The 15926-nt window shown below is 35.6% G+C and overlaps 1 protein-coding gene across 13 annotated transcripts in view; it reads right to left on the reverse strand.

Moving 5' to 3' along the window:
* The window catches only part of SLC4A7 (solute carrier family 4 member 7), a 92993-nt gene that overhangs the window by 39209 nt on the left and 37858 nt on the right, over positions 1-15926 (reverse strand). For 11 of the 13 annotated variants that reach the window (XR_012054584.1, XR_012054583.1, XM_030265000.4 and 8 more), the window contains exons 3-6: positions 6812-6955; positions 4538-4673; positions 3397-3557; positions 982-1170 (exon numbers count right to left, since the gene is read on the reverse strand). Coding sequence is in view for 11 of the 13 variants with exons in the window: in XM_030265000.4 (XP_030120860.2) it covers positions 982-1170; positions 3397-3557; positions 4538-4673; positions 6812-6955 (630 nt within the window). In the remaining 2 variants the exon portion in view is untranslated. The remainder of the gene's footprint in view (positions 1-981; positions 1171-3396; positions 3558-4537; positions 4674-6811; positions 6956-15926) is intronic. The other 2 variants (XM_030264999.4, XM_030264997.4) reach the window with 1 other exon arrangement.

Raw genomic sequence — 15926 nt, forward strand, 5'->3', positions numbered from 1 at the left:
TTAAGCATATATCATATATGCACTGGCTAACAAAAAAATCTGTCAGCAAGCTCAGGCATTCACTGGAGAATATTCCAGCATATGTAGCTCCTAATAAGCACTTAACTAAGTGAAACATACTCTAAGCAATGAGGCATCTTTCAAGACAGAAAAGGAAGTTCACTTTAAGGACTGATTCGTGAAATCAGAATTAAGTTTTCACCAGAGTAAAAAATTTTATTTTTTCAGAGTAAAAAAATCTGTGTCTTACTTAATGCAAGGCAAAAGGAAGCAAAAAACAGATGAAAATAGAGGCCCCATAAAAACACAAGAATACAAGTAAGCTGCTCTGTAGTACATATTGCTACTTGGAATTTGGGACAGGATGTCTAGAATAAATTTTCAGGAACTGGTTCAAAAAAGATATCCAAGAACATTGCTAATACCTTTCTTGGGTTTGGGATTTTTGTTCCCATTAGACCCTTCTCTACAAAATAAGATAAAAATAAACAGTGCTCTAGCTAACAGTACTACTTTCACCATTGGCATACCAAACTTCCTGTCAAATGAACATAACACTGGGTTAAAACACAGTAATTGTCCGCATCACTGAACTCATGATCACTCAATCTTTTGTGCAAAGACTGTAAAAGCAAGTAGGATCCATCTGACACATGTATAAGTTATGCCACAATGCTGAAATTCCTCAAACACTGCATATTTTACTTCAGCATATACCAAAAAAATGATTAGGATCAACGTATGTCTACTACTATGCTCCAAAACAATAATGCATGCTATGGTATACAGGCAGGAGTAGAATATATGACTAAATTAAGAAATATCATCCACAGCTACACATCAAACACACTCTTATTGTTAGTTCTTTGCTCATCAAGAAGGAAACACTTATCTGTTATTACCAGCTGACCTTTCTTTCATCTCCCAGTGAGAGCATCATTTACTGGGTTAGTATCAACTGGAGGCTACAACTTATCTCACCATTTCGTTCAAGCAAGTGAGGGTCAGAATGTTTCTTGCCTATATCTGCGAAAGACCGAACTAGAGGAATTCGACTGCTGAATTTCTTCTCATTCTGATGATGATGCCTCTTTAGAAGAGCCTCTCTCACATTCTCTCTCATGGATTCATCCAGCTGGCCAGAGGCAATCATGCTGTCCAAAACCATATCTACATAACAACAACAAAAGAAGAAAATTATATAGGTAGCTATTAAATCTCTCACCTCAATCAAGCACTGTAGTTGCATCAAATAATAAAAGAAAATCAAAATCTGTTTAAAAGAAAAGTCTTCTCTTTAGCAAAACCATCTTCAAGAATCCACAGGAAATTTTCAGATGACACTAAACAAGCAAATGTGAGAATAAGAAAAGCACAACAGGCAGATCCAAGAGAGAGTATTTATTAGTAGCATCATTTCAAGAAATGTAAGGTACTAAGGTACTCAGTACCTTATAATTTGTAGTTATTTACTTCCACTTTCAATGGAAACTCACTTTCAAAAAAAGTATTTATTGTATTCAACAAACCTACACTAGCAGTGAGTACACAAAGACAAACACAAAGGAAAACAGACTTATAACAGTCTTAACCTGGTATTCCCTACTTTTAAAAGTATATTCAACTACATAAAAGTTGCTATAGAATGAGATTAATTATACAACTCCTGTCATCTTCAGGTGCTCTACTGAGATTCTTCACCGAACTTCGTGTGATTCACATGCTTTAGAAGAGGAAGTATGAAACAAAACCTAGGTATATAATCTAAAACTAACTACTCATCTGTCAAACAACAAAGTTTCAAAAGGGCATCTCACCAGTATGCTCACACCAGGAAATAAAGCCTACATATCAGGGAAAGTATCTACTGTGTTTCTTAGAGGTCCATTTTTTTTAAATAATAAAAAATATAAAACAAATTCATAAAAGATCTCAACCTGCACAAAGCAACACAAACCTATGTGACAAATTTCTAAATATATTTTCCCAGTTTTAACTAATGTATCAATACTTAACTGCATTGTTAAACTGAAATTGCACAGAACTTCTCAGAATGAAAAATGTTAGGGCTCAGGGTAGGAATCTGCCCTCACTAACAGAATAAAATGCAGTGACGTGCCTGTCAGTACAGTGCAGCTTCTTTCTGGGATGACTGGTAACACACAGCCACTTATTACAGGTTCTCAAAAGGAAACCTGCCACCCTCCCTCTCCTGTTATGAGTAACAAACAATATTACCTATTGGGTATTGCTGACTCCTGGAAAAAAGGCAGCACACATGTATACCAAGCACTGCTAGCCACATGCTTCACAATGGCACCTAAAATTAACTTGAAACAAATTCACGCAATCTCTGAAGGTAAACTAGTTGGAACTCAAGTGCCCACTATGCAGAGTGCTAGTTACATGAAATTAAGCAACTACTTTTCCTTATTTATTAAGATTATTGCTAAATTCAATTACTAAAGATAAAAATTATAAATCAAAACATTACATTTACAAAGATGTATTCAACACTCTTGCTCAGTAAGTCAGAAAAACCGGAAGAGAATACCAATTTCCTGAGTGAATTTCAGGATTTCAAAACAAGAAAACATTTCAAGTACTGCCGAAGTTTTTAAGGCCAAAACACTTTGTCCTTCACACATATGTTGGTCAACCCTAAGTCTAATATGATTCCTGAGAAGGCATTCCACTGCGTGGTACCCGTAACAAGAGATACCAGGAAAATTATGTAGAACTAATTCTAAATTCATTTAGGAGCAAGCAGACATACATAACTTGTGTGTATATATATGTGTATGTATATGTGTGTGTGTATATATATATATATATATATATATGTACATGTATCTATATATTTTTACATATCTATGAAAGTCTTCAACGTTGCCTGTGTTGTATCCAAAATGACCATGTGATTAGTAGGTCAAACAACATGTACAGCATTTATTTCTGCTCACCTCTTATAAAGGTGAAAAAATACCAGATGTGCAACAACCAACTGCACTAATGGCATCAAGTTAACATCAGCCAAAATATGATTAATAATTATGGTACTAAGGTGCACAAATAACTCCTAAAATGTTCTGGCAGATATTTACAATTCATCTGTAGAAACAAAGACAGAACACACTAAGGGATTAGAACATAAAGGCAAGTTCTGGGCCTCATCCTCAAGTACATACTATGGAGCTCCTACTCATCCAGCATCATGTTTTGTAAGTGATGTTTGTAGGACCAGCTACTCTCAACCAGCTCAAGAAAAGTGCTGCAAGCATGCACATACCTGTTTCTTCAACATAGTATTTTCAAGAACATAGACATCACCAAGACCACCTCAAGTTATAGATCAAAATTTAGGAATAAAGTATTTTTAAAAATTTTTGCTGCAACCTGCTATCTCATCAAGTGTGTTTGCTCTCATGTCCAACATGACTGTCCCGTTAAGAATACAGCTCCGCAGTTCAAAGAGACTGTGCAGAGACAGAGTCGCTACATAAGGCTTGCTCCATCGATCACCGCCATCTTCAACATCCTCTTCAAACTTCAGCCACCTGAAATGCATTCACATGTACACATTTATATTTCTCCTGGAAAGAAAATTTGGCAAGCAATCCCACTCTTCCATGTGGCTTAGGCATGACATAAAACAGAAAATCCCATGAAATCATACCAGCTTCCATTTTCTCAGACAGCCCAGTTGATTAAATAACCACACTCAGCTGGTTTGGTTTTTTTCCCCATTTTGTTTCTTTTGGCTTGATCTATCTATTCACATGTTCTTGTGAAGAATATGGCTGTCTGCCTTATTACTTGACTTGCATCTTGATTTCATTAGTATTTTAGGATTAGAAAGCTGTCTGAAACATACCACACAGCATGTTCAAGTCTCCTAAGGCTGCTAAGTCAGACTTTTAAGAACTAGGCAATATTAACATGTCAAACTATAAACTGATCTGGATTCCCACTCACAGGCATTATACAAATTGAATTTCTACAAAATTTAACATGGAACAAGGTGGCTGGAAGTACTGAATGCAGAAGAATTCATCACAATGCACAGGTAGAAGGAAGCTAGTAAACTAGTAAGCGTCAAAACCAATAATGGCATCCTGTAATGGTCAGGCACGCAATTTGCCAAAAACTAATCAAATACTACCCAAGAAAAAACATAATACCCAATTTTTTCTATGTCTGAAAAAAAATGATACTAATATATTGGCAATAACTTACCAAAGAGGTTTCTGAGATTGAAAATACCACACTCCATGCATGAACACCCATATTTATAACTTGATAAGCTGCTACCTTTCAAAATGTTCAGTATGATCAGTTTTAGTGAAGAGAGAGGGTCTTTTGAAAACAATATTGATTTTTCCAGAGTTTGACAATAACTTAAGTTTTGGGTTGCTGTGCAAGAATTGAGTAAACAACTCCTACGGATAGTGAAGATTCTTAAGCCAAACCTGGTTTGCAATTCTTCGAAATAAAATTACTATAAGATATACCTTAAAACCACCTACTCCAAACATACCTAGCAGTTTCTCTCCATTCATATTCTTCTCCATCCCTGAAGCAAAGTTCATCCATTTCAGTGAAAAGATCATGAGGAATGTGTTCATCATCATCTTCAGTACCCAAGATAAACTGCACTCGTTGGGATGGTGTGTCTTGAAGAAAAGGAGAAACTAAATGATTAGAAGAATTCATACTTCTAGGAAATAAGAAACATTACCTAACAATAAAATCTCCTGCCCTCAGCTAGAAATGTGCAGTACAACATCCTCTTTAAGAGGGAAGAGGAACAAAAGAAACATAAACATATCTTTAAAAGAAGGCTCTCTGAAAACTTCGCACTGTTTCTGAAAACAAAACATCTGGAAATCCATGTTTATGAAACTTAATCAACTGTTCTTAGCTCTTCTATAGATTGCGAATATGAAAATTAACATCAAGAGTAAATTTAGTTAAAAAAAAAAAAAAAAAAAAAAAACAGCAGAATATACCAAAACACTAGAAACCTTATTTTCATTTTGAGAACAAAATAATTAATACCATCATGACACAAGACACTAAAGAAGAAAAAGTTAAAACAAAACAGGCTGATGGAAACAGATCAGCTGCCCAAGCCACAGCTCAGGACAGTCATCAGTGAGTAGCCAGGTACTGACTGTTAGAGCAGCAGACTTTTCTGTAGTCTGTTGCTATTTATGTAGGATAAAATTTTTACATTGCATGGTTGGAGCAGTATGTATAAATTAGCATAGGAAAGTAGAAAACTATGTAGCTGAAGTGTCCAGAAAATATTTTAACTACTCATAGTATAGTGCCTAGTGGAAAGGGCTCAATAACTTGCTAAAACTAAAATATCCTTATTGATCAAGTAAGTACTGGATTTCAATTAATATGAGCAAAACTTAAAAAAAAAAAACCCACCAATTAAACCACATAATTTTAGAGATGCTTTTAATACTTATACAAAGATTGAAGTTACAAGGGTACAATAAATGTCCTAATTGCAGTATTATCTCAAGGAAGGTCAGAGATAGAGAATCCAGGTACACCTGAATTTTAATTTTTTTTCATCTTCTCAAGTTTTAAAAATCTTAACTTTGTTCACTGAAACATCACTCTGACAGTTGTTAGATAAGAATATACAACTGTAGGCTTCTACTGTAGAAGGAAGATGGCCTTTTAGATTTAAACAAGATCGGAATTAATAAAAAAGTTTATTCTAAATTAAGTTTTATTTTAGCATTTCTGTTCTGTTATATACCACGATCTAGTAGATTCATTCTGAAATGTGCTCTTGAATGCAAGTAATATTCATTATTCACTATAGCAGATTGTTTCTATCCCAAAACCAACACGCACCAAAATCCTGCCCATCTCTGTGCATATAGTATACAGAAACAACTGGAACAGAGAAGTGAATTTCTGTCAATTTAATATCACTTGTTTCTTCAAAAGCTGTACAGCAAGACTCTACAAACATGATGCCCATCATAATAATTTTGGAGGGGAGGCCTTGAAGATGGTTGAAACCAAGATTTGTCAGAGCATTTCCATTTGAAAACTCCTTTGTTTCAGGTACTGGCGTCACACAGAACATGCTGCTAGTCATTGAAAGGTAATAGTGAACAGCATGGTGTCCACACTTAAATTCAAACACTGCACCATAATCTGCTCATTCATGGCTGTTTAGGAATTAAAGTGGACTTCGGGTCTTGAAGAAAAACTTAAGTATACTGCCAAATAATTTCATTTCAGAGAATGGTATGACAAAATTGTCCTCTCTTGAGGATAATAGCTGGGGGGGGGCACAGTTTGTGATCCAAACCAAAAACTTATGAGGCAGTGCAATTCTTCACTAACAGACAGCAAGAAGGCTGAAGTAAATATTTAAATAAAATAAGATCATTGATCAAATTACCATGGCAAATGCTGTTTTCACAGCTACATGCTTAGTTTCAAAAATCAGAGGAACAAGCATACACGACTACACAATCTGAAAAAAGGTGTCCAATTTAAATAACACAGATTTTCATGCTACAGGAGAGCATTACAAAGCTCTAGTCTAACCTATTCAGTGCAGGCTGCTGAACATTCATGCAGACAGCTGGACCCAGTCCAACAGCTCCTGACTTAGATAAAACACAACCACAAAATCCATGTCTGACTGTACACAAAAAGGCATTAATTACAGCAAGAATAAAAGAAATAGCACAAAACAAACAGCATTTAAGCACAGAGTAGCTACTACAAGTTTATTTTCAAGAGACATGAAAAACACACACAAACTTCTTACCATATGATGGAGATTCTCTGCCATCCTCTCTATCAGTTTCTTTGTCTTTTTTTCTTCTGTGGTGCTTGTGCCCACGATGTCTATGCCGTCGACGGCCTGGCTTGCCAAGTGGGACGTGAACTCCAATATACACAGCTCTGTGGCCTTTTCAAGGAAGTTTAAAAGGACACACGTAAACAAAAAAATTATCTACTGCCCAAACTTAGCATCTAAAGGCAATGGGTTAAAGAAACAGCAATCCAAAAGCACTTGACAAAATTACCTTTAGTGAACTGACATACCCATTTCCTTTCTGTCCTTCCAGGGTGTCAAGGAACTAGTGCTAAACTCATTTCTCTGATAAATTAGGTCATATTCTTATTTAGTTTAAAAATTCAGTTGTGAAACAAATAATACAGAAGTACAATATTGACCTGTAACACTGAAAGAAGCTACTTTATAAACACAAGGCCAAGGCAGAGAAATGACATTTTGGTCCTCTTTTTTGTAGGGATTCACATCAGGACAGTTGTAAGAATGACAAAATAATCTCCTGGTTCAGCTTATTAACTTCATCAAGAAATTACCCTTCATTTAGAGTCTGCAAGTAGTTCTCTGTCCTTGAAAGAGCTGCCACTATTTTCTCAAGTAGCGCATAACACCTTAAGGTGAAACTGATGTTCAATTACAGCATTAACTTAGTATCAGGAACATAAAAGGAACTCCTATTCTGAAATGTATGTCAACACTTCAAATAACTTCCAGAGATGCTGGGGTGGGTTTTTTCCTATTCTAGAACATTTTAATAAATTTAGAAGCACATCCTCAAATTAATGCATACTGCTCTTTAAGACATGTACTTTCAACATCTTGCTTTTTCCTTTGACCTTTGACATCAAGACAATACTAACATCAACATCTTGGCAAAAGATATCAATCAACTGACTGTTGTGAACATATTACTACCATGTCTCCTGTAATGGAGATAGCATATACAATAGGCTTTTCATTGCTATTTAAACAAACAATCGCAGGAAGAGGCAAATTAGCTATAACACTAAATACTCTGTTTCATGGTGTTGAAGAGTTATTATAGAAGACTGACATTAACCAAAGGAAAAGGAAGTGGTCTTCCAGCTATTACACAGATGCAAATTCAGCAAATTTACATTATGCAGGCAAGCCCTAGAAATTGTGACTACACATACACACACATACATATGGGTGTGCCTAGCACACATAAAGATGTTGAAGATTCCTGGTGATTATAGAGCTTTAAAGAAACAAAAAGTGGTAAGATGTCAAGCTTATTTCCCAAAACAAGAATCCCTAAGCTCAAAAAGATATGGCTTTATAGAAGTTTCATGTATTTTTACAGTGCTACATGACTAAAAACACACACAAAAATCATTACTAACACAAGTGTTCAACATTTAATTAATTTGGTCAAAGATTTCTTTTCACATAACAGTATACAATTCTTGACACACTTCCAACACTAGTTTAATTAGAGTTGACTGACTGGCACTATGACCAAATCTGAAATTAAGCATATTAAAAGCTATTTGTTTCCATGTAAGAGTGGAAAAGAGATTAATCTCTTGAAGCACTCATCAGCCCTATTTATAGAGAGAGACTTGTCTTTTGTGAGTTTCTTCCAACAATACCCAGTCCCTGCCCGTCAGCCTGACCTCTGCCCTCCATGACTGCTATGCACAATGCAATTCCCAGAGAAATTAATGCCAATATGACACCTATAAATCACTGCACTTGGTATATAATGTGATCGGGGGCATCATTAACAATGGTCATGTTGCTGATGGCCATCATGATACAATAATCTTATGCATAGGGAACGCAAAAGTAGGAGGTTCAAAAATAACCCCATTACTCACCACATTCCACTCAAAGCTGCAACTGAGTGAGCCACCACTCACTGCAAGTGCTGTTACTATGCATGTTAGGATTTCTGTTTTATTTTATATATTCAGTTAGCAGGTACCAAACTACAGTTTATATATACACTTGAACAGTTATATTTGGTGCCAAAGTGATGGATTGTTTTGCAGGAACTGTTTCTTCCTAAGAGAAACTCTAGCGCACTTATAGTAATAGAGCATTTTATATAATTACTTGTTTTAGCATTGTTAATAGGACTGTTTTAAGCATGTGTTTTGATCACTGCAGTAAAAAAAACCAAAACACAACCAAAAAAATAACCTTGAAGAAATCTGAAACTGTTCAGGATTTTACTCCCTGAGAAACAAGGACTTCCACATTTTGGTCCCTTGCTGTTCGCACAAATAAGAGACAAAAATCCTCACAAATTTTCCAAGGATCTCCATTTTAATAATATACCTTTCTAGTGCAAAAACTGGCATTTGTAATAGTGTGACCATTTCCATAGTCAAAGACCATGCTGCTGCATGGAGGAGAGGAGGAAATGATGAGTCCATCTACTTTTACCTAATTGTACTGTGACAGAACTTTTTTTTTTTTTTTTCCAGTAGAAAAGGGAGAGCAGATATGCTGCAAAGACACAGGTAAAAGCTACGGAAAACTGAGCTGAAATAAGCAACAAACAGAAGACGTTTTTAAACAAACTGTCCACAGCAAATGGCTTTTACTATCACAGAACCACAGAATCGTGTCCAGGTGCCTCATAGATGCCTCAAGGACACCCTGCCAAGTTAGTAGCCCAGATGGTCAGTCCACAATCTACAACATTTGATATTGCTGTTCCACTCCAAAAGGAAGATTTAAAGGAAGCACCTTCTTGCTACCCAAACAAGTGAGGGTCTCACAGAGACAGGAACTAGTCTAGTCATGGGTTACTATCCTGCCCTTCAGCCCACACTGCCCAAAAGCCACTACTGTGAGACTATTTCCTCACGTAGACACCGTCTTGCAGGCAAATGTAAGCCAAGAATACCTTCCCCAGAACACTTCTGTGTGTGCAAAGTGTTCAGACATCTGCAATGGTATTTTAGGACTAATATGAAATGTCAATAAGTAAATGATTTTCAGCATTTATAAAGTAAAATAAATCACAATCCAACGCAATTCCATCAGAATGAGTTTAAGAAAAAACCCGATGTTGACAAAAAGTCTCTGAAATGTTTTTCAGAGCAAGCAGTGAGGGTGACAGTACAATAGACTAACCAAGAAAAATTTACCCACAGCATACAGAAGCTTATGAGTGCACTGACTGTTCTTTAGGAAAAGGGGCCTTCATTCTGATATCTTAGTCATAAAGACATTTCAACTACTGTCTAGAAAATCTGAAACTACTGCTGATGAGTATACTGTCACAATTACCCAAAACCATGTTACAGACACACTCAACTCCAAAAGTGAGCCAAAATTACATAACAAAAAATTAGACAAGCTTAACTTTGATTCTAACTCAACAAAGCAAAGCATTGAGAAGCCTTCTAAAAATAAGATAACTGCACTGAGTAGGTCTGCATTTCCTTAAGTTTCATTATTCAGATCAGATTAATAATGTTTGCAGATAGACAGATACAGCTTTACTTCTAAATATAATTTACAAGGAAAAGCAAAATGAAACAAAACCATACCCATTTTTTTTCTCCTTCATTCCCAGTGAATTGGGTGAAACAAGTTATGATACTTTTTAGGAAATTTTTGCTTGGCCAAAAAAACAAACCTAAACAAAATAAAAAACCAGACCTTCAAGAAAGGCAATTAATATAAAATTAATACATCATCAGTGAAAGCAATGGAAAGAAATTTAACTCTAAAAAGGCTGTGATTCAAGCATCAGGTGTTATTTTTACAAGGGACACAAAATTTACTTGAATATTGTGTTTAGAAGTTCAAAAGATACTTTATGTGACCTTCAAAGATTTATTCACGTAAATGTCTGTAGCACAGTACCACTTTCAAACAAAGCTTCTTACAGAATTACTATAAACCAATAATCAATAGAATTAGTAGACTGCCCAATACTAAATTTAGTAATATAAATCTCAAGAGATGATTGCTCATTTTAATCCAACATGACTTTATCCAAGCTTAGCTGTTCAAATCCACTGAGAGTATTTACTACTTAAGGCCTTTATCAATATGAAATAAACTTAAGTGTTAGGATCTTGAAACGTGTCTCCATCACATGGCTGATCTCCGATCACATGGTTGGTCTCACTCCAAAAGCCAGTTTGGGCAAAGTTCTATAACATTTACAGAAAAAAAATGCTCTACATTTCCTGTTTTCTCCCCACAGCTCCTATGAAAATGGTAATAGAAGATTTCTGATGTCTGAGTGAGATTAACAAAAATGCCCTGATGTCACTAAGCCTTCTCTTTTCACACAGAACCTTCTCTTTTCTTTGCCTTTAAAGCTTCATAGAAAGAAGGACATTGTTCTCCATCTTAACAAGGAAAAGCAAAGGAAATCAAGTTTGTATCTATGTGGATTCTCAAAACCTGTTACTTAGAAATTTGAACTAAGAGCAATCATATATTAATGACGCATGTAAGGACCATCTGGAGGTGAGCTACCTGGTCCAACCTTGCTCAAAGTACAGCCAACTTCAAAGCTGAAGCCATGGTTTTGATCAGTTTAATTAGGATAACACCCATCCTTTTAGTAAATTTAAGGATATATATTCTACAGCCTATTTAGGCAACCTATACCAACCTACAGCAATATTACCTGAAAAAAAAAAAAACCTAACATCCTAAATCCAACTATTACTTCCAATATAGCATGTTATATTATCCCCCTCATCCTTTCAACAATGTACCAGCGTGACCCCATCTTCCCAATAAGCTCTCGAGTCTGCTGAAGAGTAAAACTTTGTGACAAAAATTACTGTTTTTTCTGAAAATCTTCAAATAATAATATGAAGATGGATAATTGATTCTATACAGAAGCCTTTTTTAATCAAATAATATCATAATCTATCTCATTCTAGCATGGAGTATTCCAGTATGAAAAAAACAGAGTATATGCAAGAGAGATCCTAATCCATTCCTTAAGATCAAAAAACAGGGAAGAAATGCAGCTGTTTGATGTCTTAACTCACTTCTCCAAATGCATTACCCTAGTAGGAAAGATCTGGAACACAGTATCTCATTCCTTAGTATTAATTTCCCTTACATCACAGAGAGTACTTGTATGCACAAAAATAAGCTCAATGCAATCTACAAGTACAAGCACAACTTCTTGTGACCTTTTCTGTCACAATACTGCTCTGAAGGTAGAAGCACAAAAATGGGAAAAAGTAGGTGGATGGAAGAAATAAGAGTGAGAACAAATGTGTCTTTTCTTGCTCTTAAAAATTTCAGAGCCCATAGGACTTCTCCAAATATTCTTTGTTTTGGTAAAACTTAAGGAACAAGAACAATGCCTCTACACACACACATCCCCTTCTTTATTTATAATGAAAAATCCCTCAAGTCAGTAATTCACAAAAAATACTTCTGCTATGCTAATTTTCTAATTAAAAATAATGCCCTATTTCTGAAGGATACAACTAAATGCACAAATTAGTATTGATACTGAAAATCCTGACATAAGAAAGAAACTAAATATTTCAGAACAAACAGCATTTTTCACTTATTTTACAAACTTCTCATGCACATTCCCAAGGAAGAGTCAAATAATTTTCTACAGAATTAATGTATCAAAATTAAATATAAAATTTAATATAATCTTGGTTTTCCACATATCAACTGACTACTAAGAAGTCCTTTAATTACCAAGAATTCTTCTTGTTAAAGGAACTACTTAACTAAAGCTATCTCTTGCTCTCAGAATTAAACATTTGAGGTAAAATTTGCTAACCGAACCTGCAGAAAGAAGTAAAGAAAATTCTTTCACAGGATAGCTGCATGCCATGACTGAAACACAAAAATTCTCCCCAGTACAGTGTATTTTAGAATCCAGTACACAACCTGGGCTGTACTCTGACATCTCCTGCTGCTCCTAGCAATTAGGCCTAAGAATACACCCTTTACACTTGAATTGCTAAAACTGAGAAACACAATCCCAAACCATGGTTAGTACAGCACCGTAAAGCGTTCAGGAAGATTGTTTTCTCACTATGTGACAACGACTGGCATATTATACCGACAGAAACAGTAAATGCCAGATTTCTCATTATACACAGAAGTGATTTTTTTCTGACTTAAAACCAAATGAGTTCATTGGGGTAATCATAGAGAAAAATGCACTGAATACTTCTATTAGACACAATCAACAACATTCAGGAAGGCATTATCAGCAACTAACTATATTAGACATGCAGGTAAAAACAGTAGTAGGAAAAGCTTAGTGCTGGGTGGCAGTGCCACACAGGGATTCTGGCACAGACCTCCACCTGTGGCACACTGCCAGCACCCATCTCCCTCGCCAGGGAAAGGAGCCAGCCCTTGGTAGGGGTGGGAGGGAGGACAAGCTATCCCTGCACTGCACAGCCAAGCCAGACCAGAGCTGGGCCCCACACTTTATCCAAGCTGAGGATCCTTGGGCCAGCACATCTCTGCAGCAGAGCTGAAGAAAAAGGATACACATACAAGGTAATTTCAAAGAGTTGTTTCTGTTGGAGAAGAGAAAACCTAGAAATAAGCAATTCAAGTGGAAGTTCCATTAACATTCAAGACTAGCCCTTTGTCCACTAAACACAACATAAAACCACAGAATGTTTTGGGTTGCAATGGATCTTAAAGATCATCAGTTCCCATCCCCCTGGTAAAGTCACAAGGCTTCCACATTCTAACACTGTTCTTGTAAAATATTTAATAAGAAACTTCTGAAATGAAAATTTTCTGACTCCATCAATGGGTCACAAATACATTCTCATAACAAATTTGATCACACCCCTCTTTTATATAAGTGCTTTAATGGATTGGTTTGCCAAATCCATCTATTGATATTTACAGAAGGAATCGTGCTTCACAGAAGCATTCTGGAGAAAAAGTCGAACTCTCTCCTTTTTTATTTATTTTGTAAATTAAATAAAAGGTAAACTTAAAAAGTTTGAACTGCAATGAAACACTAGCTTTCAGTAAACTGTAAACAGAGAAATCATCCATTCAGAAACAGTTCTAATATCCAACAAAGCACAAGTTTAGTCAATTTTTGGAACAATTTATTTTTAAGGGAATAAAAAAAGGTAAAGGTTATGGAAAGTCATCAAGAAGTAATAGGTTGCAGAATAAAGTAGTCTCTTCTGCCACATCTAAAAAATCTGATATTTGAATGATCGGGACTACCAAGTTTACTGCAAGTTTTGGTTTGTGCTGTTTGGTAGAACTTCAGTTTTATGACCATATTATTTAAATAATAATTTTATGTGTGTTTCAGATGATAAAACTATTATAGTTTGCAGTTAGCTGTCTTTTTATAAAATTTCTGGTGCAGTCAGAACAAAAACATTACATATTGTTCTCTTAAATAAAAGAAGTATGTGGAAAAAATCATTAGGACACAGTTTATGTCAAACACTTTAAAAAAGCTTCAAATTGTGAAGCACTTTTACAGCAAGTCTCCTACTTAGATACACAATATTCACCTAAGGGGAGAAAAAATACAGGATTATTTGATTACTTGTCCTTGTCAACTAAGATTAAGTGAAAACCACAGTTCTTTTCTAAAATTAAGGCTCATCAAGGTATAAGAGATAATAGGGCCACTTAAAATCTAAACATTACTTACACCTGCCACAGGATAATGTGAGAGTAGATAGCTATTAAACCACTGTAATTCTTGAAAGCTGGTGCTTGGATTTATGCCACAGAAAACTAGTCTACCAAGACACACATTCCTGACCTCAAGATTGTTTCTGGAACAAAACCCCTGTTATGTGTAAACTGCTTATCTTTGTTATGCCTGCTAGAGTAACAGAATGTATCCCTTTTCCCTTACACCGTATCCAGCAAATGTATCCTCAAATCAAGGTTGAAAAGTACACATTTTAAAAGATGAAAGCTTGTAGTATCAAGCCAGTCCAAGTCAAGTTTTCCATAAACATCATTTAACAGAAAATACCTTTTACAAGATCACATTAAATACCTCTGCCATCAATATTCTTGCCTTATTTCAACTCTTGCATTACTTTGTTATTACTCTCATTCACTGCAGCTCAAAGAACCTGGCATCAGGTTAAGAACATTAGGTGCTCTTAAAAAAGGTTATTTTAAGATGTTATTTTCCCTTTTCTAGCTCTTCTGTAAACTGACATTTGTTAATTCAAAATAAGGTCTTACAGCTTCAGTAAAGTGCAGTACCTTTATTTAGTACACACACAGTCTGCCCACAATTGCAGTTTACCATCTCTAACCATTCCTCTTTTATGGGAAGAGTGTTACAAAACAAGCAGCCTGTGCCTAACCTTCCTAACCTAAACACTGTCACTCCAGACAGGTACCACACTCTGTCAGCCACCATAAATAGAAAGCAGAGCTTGAGAAGCTCCAAGACCAAAATCTATTTTCCCCTTCAGCATTTGTTTCTCTTTCCATTAAAATTTCATCACAAAATTTCCAGAACATACACCACCAAGAAACTGACAACGCCAAGACATCCTGCCTATTACACCAAGACATCTTCCCTATTACTAAGGGGAGTAAAATTAAGAGCAAAATTATGCCTTCTACTGTATCAAACATATCAACATTTGTTTGTACATACTTTAAAGAGGTTAAGTATCACCTTTCCATGTGGGCTTTAAAATTGTGGTGCTTCACACCAGAGCTGAACTCAATTCACTGCTTGCTGACTCTCCTTCAAAGTACATCAATACATACTTCTGGTAAAGGTTCAAAATTCCTAGTACTCCTTTTCAAGTCACCAGAAACACATACTGAAAGACTAGACTGAGATAGTTTAAAGTCCTAAAACACTTCCATTACCTAATGCTTTAGTACAGGACTTCCCAAGCCTACAAGAAAATATTCATGTCAGAAATAAAAAATAATGCCAGTTGGAATTGCTTTACTGCTTGCAGCCAACAATCTCAATTCTCCCCTTGTAGGATTTTGATACCAGAATTAGAAACAAAACCTGAAAATTCCACATACCTACTTTCATCATAATAGCTTATAAATAATGAACTCTTAAACAGAGCTATAAGGTCACATAAATTTATCCTCTAGAACATCCTGAGTT

This window comes from Taeniopygia guttata, chromosome 2 (genome assembly GCF_048771995.1).
Source record: "Taeniopygia guttata chromosome 2, bTaeGut7.mat, whole genome shotgun sequence".
In the NCBI taxonomy this organism is placed as follows: Eukaryota; Metazoa; Chordata; class Aves; order Passeriformes; family Estrildidae; genus Taeniopygia; species Taeniopygia guttata.